General features: G+C 43.8%; 2 protein-coding genes across 2 annotated transcripts in view; one reads left to right on the top strand and one right to left on the bottom strand.

Annotated features, from left to right (window-relative positions):
* The window catches only part of Fam149b1 (family with sequence similarity 149, member B1), a 36199-nt gene extending 30206 nt beyond the window's left edge, over positions 1-5993 (bottom strand). Inside the window, exons 1-4 of the mRNA XM_013025593.1 lie at positions 5947-5993; positions 3689-3725; positions 3079-3221; positions 1955-2071 (exon numbers count right to left, since the gene is read on the bottom strand). Coding sequence (XP_012881047.1) covers positions 1955-2071; positions 3079-3221; positions 3689-3725; positions 5947-5993 — 344 coding nt within the window. The remainder of the gene's footprint in view (positions 1-1954; positions 2072-3078; positions 3222-3688; positions 3726-5946) is intronic.
* A 253-nt stretch (positions 5994-6246) lies between these two features.
* Positions 6247-11183, top strand: part of Ecd (ecdysoneless homolog (Drosophila)) — a 22789-nt gene continuing 17852 nt past the window's right edge. The window contains exons 1-2 of the mRNA XM_013025592.1: positions 6247-6408; positions 8053-8258. Coding sequence (XP_012881046.1) covers positions 8054-8258 — 205 coding nt within the window. The 5' untranslated portion in view covers positions 6247-6408; position 8053. The remainder of the gene's footprint in view (positions 6409-8052; positions 8259-11183) is intronic.

The following is an 11183-nucleotide window of genomic DNA, read 5'->3' as shown; positions in this document are numbered from 1 at the left end:
CTGAGTAGCTAGGATTATAGGTGTGAGCCACTGGTTTCTGGCCTCTGCCCAGTAATTCCACAAAATTATGATAGAAAGTTTACTTATCTAGACACAAATGGAGACTAGCCAGTACCACTGTAGGGCTGTCCTTTGAAATTACGTAGTCCATGCTTTAAAAAAATAATTAATGCTGATTGATTTCAGCACTTCCTGCTCGCTAGATCAATGCTCTGTCACAATACCATCATAATACCTCTGAACAATACCTCCACTTCTTTTCCTTTTTTTTTGGTCATGGGGCTTGATCTTAGGGCCTGGGTGTTGTCCCTGAGCTCTTTTGCTCAAGACTAGCTCTCTAGCATTTTAAGCCACAAGTCTACTTCTGGTTTTCTGGTTGTTAATTGGAGGTAAGGGTCTCATGAACTTTCCTGTATGGGCTGGCTTTGAGCTTCTATCCTCAGATCTCAGCCTCTTGAGTAGCCAGGATTACAGGCATGAGCCACCAGTGACTGGCTACTTCTTTTGCTTTAAGGGTTGCTTGTTTGTATATAGCGCTTCACACTTGCCAGAACTGACCTGAAACTGCAGTATTCTTACCTCTGCTATTTTTTTTTTCTTTTTGGTGGTACTCTGCATTGAACTCAAGTCTTCATACTACTTAAAAGCTTTTCTGTGTTATTCCTATTAATTTTTTAGGCATTGTGGGGTTTTAACTCTGGTCTTATATTTGCTAGGCAAACATACTAACTACCATGTGAGCCATGTCCCCAGTTCTTTTTCATGTTTTTTTTTTGGGGGGGTGGTCCGGTCGTGGGGCCTGAACTCTGGGCCTGGGCACTGTCCCTAAGCATTTCAGCTCAAGGCTAGTACTCTACCACTGAGCCACCTTCCCAGCCCATCTTTTTTATGTTTTGGATAAGCTCTCAAATTTTTGTCTGGGGCAGGCCTGGGACCTAGATTCTACTGTCTATATAGTACTACTTTAAAAAAAAATTCTTACGTATACTTATTGTGTTGCTTTAAATATAGATGTGAGCCACCCAGCTTGTTGGCCAAGATAGGGACTGCTTAACTTTCTTCCTGGGACTTCTAACTGTAATAGTCTCACTCTCCATGTCCCAAGTTGTTTAAGTTTTTTTTTTTTGGTTGTGGGGCTTAACTCTGGGGCCTGGGTACTGTCCCTCAGCAATTTAGCTCAAGGCTAGTGCTACCACTTGAGCTACAGCACCACTTCCTTCTTTTTCTGCTTATGTGGTGCTGAGGAATTGAACCCAGAGCCTCATGCATGCAAGGCAAGAACTTTACCACTAAGCCACCTTCCCAACACAGGGTCAGATATGGTGGCACTATATGGGAGGCAGAGATATGGAAAATCAAGATACCAGGTCAGCCTGGGAAAAAGTTAGCAAGACCTCATTTCAACAAATAAACCAAGTGTGGCGGTTTGTTTGGTGCAGATGGGAGGATCAAGGGTCAGTAAAGCCCTTCCTGAAAGGTAGAAGCAGCTGCCTAGTAAGCCTAGGCCTTTAGGTCAAATCTGATTATTATAAAGCTATAGATATATAAATATACATATATGGCCGGGTGCTAGTGGCTCACGCCTGAAATCCTAGCTACTCAGGAGGCTGAGGTCTGAGGATCATGGTTCAAAGCCAGCCCGGGCAGGAAAGTCCATGAGACTCCTATCTCCAATAAACCACCAGAAAAGTGGAAGTGGCGCTGTGGCTCAAGAGGTAGAGCGCTCGCCTTGAGCTGAAGAGCTGAGGGACAGCGCCCAAGCCCAGAGTTCAAGCCCCACGATCGACAATAAATAAATAAATATACACATATGACAAAATTTTTATATACATAAAGATTATGACCAATCTTACAGAATCTTCTGTGTTCACCTAATATCTATAAATTAAAAAAATATCATTCTTTTAATGCAGTTGGCATGTTAGGGTATAGAAGTGTATAATAGAATACTTACAAAGCAGAATCTCTTTCTTGAGACAAGGCTGCTTCATGTAAAGCTGAAACAGTAGAAGGAGATCTAGGATACAATCCATATCCTTCGCTTGGAGTGATTATTTGCCTACCCAGAATCCTTCAAAATGAAGAAACACACACAATTATGCATAGTCACATTAAAACATCTAGGCATATTTGAAATAAATGTACTAACACAGAAATCCCATATATACTCAGTCTAGTGCTAACTAAAAAGGAATCCTGGGAGAAAATGTGTGTTTTTACTACAGGTATGTCTTTCTGTGATATAATGGAAAAGATAAAGCTCAGGGGTTAAAAAAAAGTCCTAAGAAAAATAAAAAAACAAAACAAGGAAACTGACCAAACATTTGTATTTATCTTTCATTCTCTGTATCTTTCATTCTACTATTTTAATCTGAATTAAATCAGCCAAAATGAATGAATGTACAGCCAAAGTAATGAAAGCTATGAGTGATTTTTTTTTTTTTTTGTCAGTAGTGGGGCCTGAACTCTGGGCCTGGGCGCTGTCCCTCAGCTCTTCAGCTCAAGGCGAGTGCTCTACCACTTGAGCCACAGCAGCACTTCCAGTTTTCTGGTGGTTAATTTGAGATGAGAGTCTCACGGACTTTCTTTCCCAGGCTGGCTTTGAACCATGATCCTCAGATCTGAGCCTCCTGAGTAGCTAGGATTACAGGTGTGAGCCACCAGCGCCCAGCTGAATGATTTTCTTGGAAACAAGGAACCTTATGAAAGTCTGTATATTAAATGGTACAATTGAGATTTCTCAGAGAAGCTCCTGAATTGCCACATGTCTGCTTTCAAGAACACTTGAGAATGACTTGCAGCAATAAAGTGTATCTGTGTAAAGAAATACATATTCTGATCATCTTCTACAAACATGGGATCTTCACACATCCCTTATACTCATATCTGAGCTACTTTACTTAATGGAGAAACTTGCACCAATTAAGAGTTTTTTCTCAACTAAGACTTTACATCACATATCATATTTACAATCACTAAAGACATGCCCATTAGGAAACATGTTCCTAAAAGTTTCAGACACACTTTTGAAATTTTAGTCTTTGCCACAAATACAGGTTAATAGTAGTGCTTGAGTACCTGAGGTGAGGAAAGCTAGAAGTCCACTGTTGGCACTCTTCCTGTAGGCTCACGGTATGCAAACTTGACTTCTGCTCATACAGGAGCTCATCAATAGCCATAAACATTGCCTGCACTTTTTCAGTGGCATTTTGGTCAAGTTCCTAGAAGGAAATATACCCCTCAAATGTTTAGATAAGCTTGAACCTCTATAAAGAAAGTATATAAAGTGGGGTATCAGTGGCTCATGCCTATAATCCTAGCTACTCAGAACTGAGGATCATTGTTTAAAGATAGGCTGGGCAGAAAAATCCTAAAGACTTTTACCTCCAATTAACCAGTAAATTAAAACAAAAACAAAACTTGGACTGCAGGTGTGACTTAAATGGTAGAGCACCAGCCATGAGTGAAAAAGTGAAGCCAAACCACAGGGTCCTGAATTCAAGCTGTTTGTACTCAGAAAACACACAGATTTTGCTTTAAATATTTAGTCCCATTTAAATATTATTGTATTTACATGAAAGAAAAGTCAGGCAGCTTTTGTGATCTCATGGAATTTTCAAATGTTCTTTCAATTCCAACAAAGATTTACAGAAGTACCTATTTCTAAAATATAATTTTCACTGAGTACCTGTGGCCAATGCCTGTAATCCTTGCTACTCAGGTACCTGAAATGAGAGGATCACAGTTTAAAAGCAGCCCAGACAGGAAAGTCCATGAGATTTATCTCCAATTAACCACCAGAAAACCGGAAATGGCGCTGTGGCTTAAAGTGGTAGTGCACTAGCCTTGAGCAAAAGAGCTCCCAGGGACAGTGAGTGCCCAGGCCCTTTGAATTCAAGCCCCATAACTGACCAAAATAATAAATAAAAATAAAGTATAGGGGCTGGAAAGGTGGCTCAGTGGTAGAGCGCTTGCCTTGCAATGCCTGAGGCCCTGGGTTCGATTCCTCAGCACCACATAAGAAAAAAGGCAGAAGTGGCGCTGTGGCTCAAGTGGTAGAGCGCTAGCCGTGAGCTGAAGAGCTGAGGGACAGCGCCCAGGCCCAGAGTTCAGGCCCCACAACCAGACCCCAAAAAAAAAAGAAAAGTACAATTTTTTCATTAGTCAGGTAATGAGTATATTTCTTTTTTTTGGACAATGTCACCCCTTCATTTTCCCCCACAGAAATATCTATTTCTTAAAATCACATTTTCATTATAGAAAGTTTATTATAAATATTTGGACAATACAGAACAGCATAAAGAAAGAATAAACTATGCTGGGAAGGTGGCTCAGTGATAGAGCGTTTGCCTTGCATGCCTTTGGCCCTGGGTTCGATTCCCCAGCACCACATAAGCAAAATGGAAAAAGCCTCAAGTGGCACTGTGGCTCAAGTGGTAGAGTGCTAGCCTTGAGCTGACGAGCTGAGGGACAGCGCCCAGGCCCAGAGTTCAGGTCCCACGACCGGACCCCCCAAAAAAAAAAGAAAAGAAAGAAAGAAAAAAGAATAAACTATCTTTAATTTCATAACTGAGTTAATCATAGTCAACTTTATTATGTACTTAAGAATTGGATCTTACTGGGCTGGGAAGGTGGCTCAGTGGTAGAGCGCTTGCCTTGCATGCATGAGGCCCTGGGTTCGATTCCTCAGCACCACATAAGCAAAAAGAAAAAAGCCTCAAGTGGCACTGTGGCTCAAGTGGTAGAGCACTAGCCTTGAGCTGAAAGCTGAGGGACAGCGCCCAGGCCCAGAGTTAGGCTCCACGACTGGACCCAAAAATAAAAAATAAAATTAAAAAAAATAGATAAAAAATAAAGAAAAAACTTCATTTCCATTTTCTGGAGTTGTGATAAGTTTTGTTATCTTTAATAAATATTAAAATAATATTTTAGATATGCTGAGTTAAACTATTTTCATTGCAAATTGAAAATATAGTAAGATATCACATATTAAAACTAAACAAGTTACAACATTAACCAAAATTAGTCACAAATTCAAATGTTCTCCAATTGACCAGCAAAAAGTAAAAAGTGCTCAAGTGGTAGAGCATCAACCTTAAAGGCAAATGCTAAGGGACAGTGACTCAGGAGCAAAAAACAAACAAACAGATCCTCTTTTTTGGGGGGCCGGTCGTGGGGCCTGAACTCTGGGCCTGGGCGCTGTCCCTCAGCTCTTCAGCTCAAGGCGAGTGCTCTACCACCTGAGCGCCACTTCGGGCCTTTTTTTTTCTGCTTATGTGGTGCTGAGGAATAGATGTATGCAAGGCAAGCGCTCTACCACTGAACCACCTTCCCAGCCCAAAAACGGATCCTCTTGATGCTTAAATGAAGAGTTGCCCGGCAGTATGTATAATGACCACAGTGGTGCTTTAGAATCAGTTCAACATCAGGTTGTACCTCTCAGGGCGACCACCTCCTTCCTGGCTGGCTGTGTTACCTTTGACACACTACAATGTTTAGATCTATGGTCTTTATTTGTATAGTGTGTAAAATAATAGTCAATCTGCTATCTTCGCTGATAGGATTAAATGAATTTATGCCTGTAAGCATCTTTGCACGTGTCTGCATTCAACTCTACTGCAACATTCCTCTAGGACTAACTTCTGGAGTTGTAGGGTAGCCACAGACAGTGGGAAGAAATAGACTTCCTAAATTCAGTTAGTATAGCCCAAGGCCAAGTGAGGGATCACACGGGTGGCACGGCCCCGGCTGGTGAAGGAGGGAGAAGCGACTGCGTGGGTCAGCAAGGGCAGGGAGAAGGAACGCTTCGTCTTCCCAGTGTGAGCGAGGAAAGGAGCGAAGGGCTGGGCAGGGAGCGTCCCTCGGACGCCCGCGGCGGGCTCCAGCCGCCCGTCCGGCCCCGCTCCGCCCCCCGCGGCCCGCCCCAGGGCCGCGCCGTTCACTCACAGCTCCAAGCTCTGCGGCACAGCTTTCCGAGAGTATCTGGAGATCATCCTCCGCCTCCCCAGCCGCGAGCGCGACCGGGGCGGGTACGCCAGGGTGGGGGCGTCCGGGCCTGGCCCTCGCTCCGGCTCCGACCCGGCGCTCTCCTGCCACCTACCGGCTCCGTCTCGCCCCGCGTCGCCTAGACTCCGGGTCGGCACCACTCCTGAGTGCCCACCTCCCCAGTCTCCCACCTCCCAGCTTCCCCGCGGGAGCGGAAGTGACGCACACAGCATCCTCCAAGTCCTTCCGGGGACGCGCGGGAGTAATCACACCTAAGGTTCCGGGGCCTAACGGGCTTCCCGCTTTCTCCCTCGGCTTTCGCTGGCCGGTGAGGCCCTGTGGGAGGGGTGTGAGGCGCGGCGGTCGTGAGGCGACCGGCTCGTTCCGGGGCGGCCCGCTCCGTGGGAGAAACAGCAGACACAGGTGCCAGGCAGAAGAGTGGGGGAGAAGCCTCGTGAACAGTGCCGGGAGCCTTCTCGGAGGGAGAAGCCCCGGCTTCCGTCGGACCCTCGCGGCTGGCTGGCTTCGGGTGCTCGCGGGCCTCGCACGGCCGAGAGCCGCCGGTCCTCCACAGTGGGTGTGCGGGGCGCTGTGCGCTGGGCTGGGTGGGGTTTCTGTTTGTTGCGGGTGGTGAGGCGGTGTAGTGATTTGGCTGACTGGGGTGGGTGGCCGGATAGAAGATGCCGGCTCCCCACCAGCGCGTTAGAAAGATGCGTTAGCTCACTGCTCACCTGGCCGCGTCCGGCCGCACTGCCTGCCTCTCACTGGCTGCACCGGACAGCAAGAGGAAGCGGGTTAGAAAATTCCTTCCAGTATAAGAGCTCTCAGCCGGGCGCCGGGGGCTCTTGCCTGCGATCCCAGCTACTCAGCGGCTGAGATCTGAGGATCACCGTTCGAAGCCAGCCCGGCAGAAAAGGCCCCGTGAGACTCTGTGTCTCCAATAAATCAGTCAAAAACTGGATTAGCGCTGTGGCCACAAAGTGGTGGAGCACTAGCCCAAAAAGCTTAGGGACAGCGTCCGGGCCTGAGTTCAAGCCCCAACCGACGAGGAGAAAAAGCTCTCTGCTCCACCTGTTACAAACCAGAAGTATATTCTGTAAGACATAGAAAACACAATTTTAATGCAGCAACGGGTTTTAGATGTGTAACATCTCTATTCAACAAGTAAGAGAAAGCTCCAGAAAGAGAAAATGAAGGATCGGAGGAATGGCACAGTGATAGAGTTCTAGCTGGAGTAGAAAAAGCCTGAGAGAGTACCAGGCCCTGAGTTCAAGTCTTTGTATCAAAAAAAAAAAAAGGAAGAAAAAGAAAAAATTTTAAGTATACAAAGTGATGCAATTTAGTGTGAGAACTGGGGGTTGTTAGGTTTTTAAAAAGAGGTAGCCGAGTAAGAAGCGGACCTTACAGGGGTTTTTACACATGGCACTGCTACTTCAAAGGCAAACATTTCTTTGCCTAGGCTGGCCCTGCACAGAACTGAAATCATCCCCCATCTCTGTATCCTGAGTGGCAGGATTATAGGCTCACTAATTACATTTAGCCACATTTTTTTCCCCTTGTAGTGGTACTTAGATTTTAATTTAGAGCCACTCACTTGCTAAGTAGGCACTCCACTATGTTCCCAGCCCTTTTTTGCCTCATTTTTCAGGTAGAGTTTCAGCAGGCTCTGGTAGAGATCTTCTACCCATACCTCCAGCATAGCTCTGGTTACATACCTGAAGCACACCCAGTGACTGGGATTACAGTGTCAAAATGCAGCCACATTTAAATTTTTCTTCATACTGATTAGCTAATTTGGAAATGTGATATTAGATTTCAATTTGGTGTAAAAATGTCAAAGTTTCCAGTTAGCATAATTTTAAATATAAAGAACAGGTTTAAGTATAAAATGTTATTAAAAAGAATAATATTAAGTGAACAGGTAGTTTATGGTCAAGGCTGAAATTAATATTGGTAGGTGGTTATCAGAAGTTTGGAAACATGAATGGAATCACCTAGAATGAGTTGTTATTTCAGTATTGTTTGATGTGGCTTACATTATTAAAACTTTATGTGTAATTTTTGAAGAATGGAGAAAAATATGAAACTCACTACTATGGAAGATACAGTGGAATACCGCTTATTCCTTCTGCCAGATGAAGCCAGAAGCCCAGGGGACCACAAAGAGATTCTTCAGAAGTATATTGAGAGAATAATGACCCAGTTTGCACCTATGCTGGCCCCTTATATCTGGCAGAATCAGCCTTTCCATCTCAAATATAAACCTGGAAAAGGTAAAGTAGTACATCTTTATTCAAAAAGAGGTTTATATCAACTTTTTAGTCATTCATACTTGCCTATATTCATCTATATTCATTAAGCTCCAAGCAAAATTTATCTTCTTATTCATATTGATAAAAACTTTTTTTTGGACCAGTCCTGGGCCTGGGTACTGTCCCTGAGCTGCTTTTTTGCTCAAGGCTAGCACTCTGCCATTTGAGCCACTTGAGTAAGTGGTACTGAGGAATTGAACCTAGGATATCATGCATGCTAGGCAAGCACACTCTACCACTAAGCCACATTCTGAGCCTGAGAAAACTTTTTTAATAGTCACTGTCATAGGGATTAGCTTATATTAAATATTAAGAAGTTCATGGCTATTGTTTTGAACTTTACTTTTTTTTTCTTTTTGTACCCATCCTGGGACTTAAACTCAGGGCTTGGGTGCCATTCCTGTGTTTATGTGCTCAAGGCTATTACTCTATCACTTGAGCCACAGCTCCACTTACGGATTTTTTGTTGTTGTTGTTTAATTTGAGATAAGAGTCTCACAGACTTTACTGTCCTGGCTTGCAACAAACTGTAACCCTCAAATCTCAGCCTCTTGAGCAGCTAGGATTACAGGTGTGAGCCACCGACACCTGGCTTTTCTCTTTTTTTTTTTTTTTTTTTTGGCCGATCGTGGAACCTGAACTCTGGGCCTAGGCGCTGTCCCTCAGCTCTTTAGCACAAAGCTGGCACTTTACCATTTGAGTCGTAGCGCCACTTCCAGCTTTTTCTGCTTTTGTGGTGCCGAGAAATTGAACCCAGGGCCTCATACATGCAAGGCAAGCGTTCTACCACTGAGCCACCTTCCCAGCCCCTCTCATCGTTTTTTAGTGGCATAACTTTCTAACTAGTTATCCAAGTTAGTGTTTCAAAATCATATTCAGCTCCTCACTGTACCATTTAATGCTTTTAGTTATGCACTTAATCTTGGTGTGATTATTTTTAAAACATGACCCCTTAATCTGTTTGGCTTTGGTATAGGCCCTTTATAATCCCTTCATTTGGAAAACTACAATGCAGATTCCAGTCTCTAGTTCCTCACATTGTTACCTAAATATGTATAAAACACATATTTAGTCTGTTACTCTCAGGCTTACATGCTTCAGCAATTTCCTACTGCTTTAGAAAAAAGTTTTCATTGAAGTTCAGTATGTAAGGTGGATAAAAATAGTTCTGTCACTAGATAATGGTGGCTTACACCTGTAAATACTAGTTACTTAGGAGGCTGAGACCTGAGGATTGTAGTTTGTAGCTAGCCTGGGTAGGAAAGTCTATGATATAAAGAAAAAAAAAGTCTATGATACTATTACCTTCAATTAACCACTAGAAAAAAGCCAGAAGTAGAGCTGTGGCTCAAGTGGTAGAGCACTATCCTTGAACAAAACAAAAGCACAGATCAGCACTGAGGTCCTGAGTTCAAGTCCCAGGAGTAACACCCACGCATGCACACAGTGGGTATGCACACACACAAAGTCAGAATTTCTCTAATCAAAGAAACTTGGTCTTGAATTAATGATCTTCCTGCCACACAGATGTGTACCCCCATGTTTAGAGGTTGTGACTTGAATCAATCTCCGTGCTTTTTATAGATTGGTTTTGATTTTCTGTTTAATCTTGATCTGTCAAAACTTGGATTAGGTTGTGCATATTTAAGAACTTATCAGCCTGGAGCCAGTGGCTCACGCCTTTAATCCTAGCTACTCAGGAGGCTGAGATCTGAGGATTGCAGTTCAAAGCCAGCCCAGGCAGGAAAGTCCGTGAAACTCTTATCTTCAATAAACCACCAGAAAACTGGAAGTGGCGCCTTAGCTCAAGTGGTAGAGCGCTCACCTTGAGCTGAAGAGCTGAGGGACAGCGCCCAGGCCCAGAGTTCATGCCCCACGACTGACAAAAAAAAAAAAAAAAGAATTTATCCATTTCATATAGGATTTCTAACATGTTTGCATATAATTGTAATAGCCTCTTTTTAAAAATTTCTGTGGCATAGGTTGTAATGTGCCTTATTTCATATCTCACTTTAGAAGTCTACTTTTATTTTGTTAATTGTAAACCAGTTTTATCGATCTCTTTTAAACTCAGTTTTCTTGTTTTTTGAGTTTTTGTTGTTGTTGCTGTTTTGTTTTGCCAATCTTGGGGCTTAAACTCAGGACCTAGGCTCTGTCCCTAAGCCTCTCTGTGTTCAAGGTTAGTGCTCTACCACTTGAGCCACGGCACCACGTTTGGCAGTTTTCTTGGCTTTTAAAAAATTCCTGGGCTGGGAAGGTGGCTCAGTGGTAGAGTGTTTGCCTTGCATGCATGAGGCTCTGGGTTGGATTCCTTAGCACCACATAAGCAGAAAAAGCCAGAAGTGGCTCTCAAGTGGTAGAGTGCTAGCCTTGAGCTAAAGAGCTGAGGGACAGCACCCAGGCCCAGAGTTCAGGCCCCACGATAGGCAAAAAAAAAAAAAAAATATCCTAATATATGTCACTTCTGCTATAATCTTTATTACTTCCCTTCTTCTGCTAGATTTAGCAGAAAGAGCAGTTGCTCTTTTCTGGTTCCTTGAAGGTATAAAGATAGATTGCTGATTTGAGATCTTCCACAATTAACAGCTTTTCTCTTAGCAGTACTTTGAATTCTATGCATTTTGATATGTTGTAATTTCATTTTCATTTGTCTCAAAATATTTTCTAATAAAGTACAATAGAATTTCTGGAGTACAGGAGGGGCTGGGAAGATGGCTCAGTGGTGGAGCGCTTGCCTTGCATGCCTGAGGCCCTGGGTTCAATTCCTTAGCACCACATAAGCAAAATGAAAAAAGCCGGAAGTGACGCTGTGGCTCAAGTGGTAGAGCTCTAGCCTTGAGCTGAAGAGCTGAGGGACAGCGCCCAGGCCCAGAGTTCAGGCCCCAC

Source organism: Dipodomys ordii, unplaced genomic scaffold (assembly GCF_000151885.1).
Source record: "Dipodomys ordii isolate 6190 unplaced genomic scaffold, Dord_2.0 Scaffold86, whole genome shotgun sequence".
In the NCBI taxonomy this organism is placed as follows: Eukaryota; Metazoa; Chordata; class Mammalia; order Rodentia; family Heteromyidae; genus Dipodomys; species Dipodomys ordii.
The sequence above is the reverse complement of the archived record's forward strand: the minus strand, read 5'-3'. Positions and strand labels throughout refer to the sequence as shown.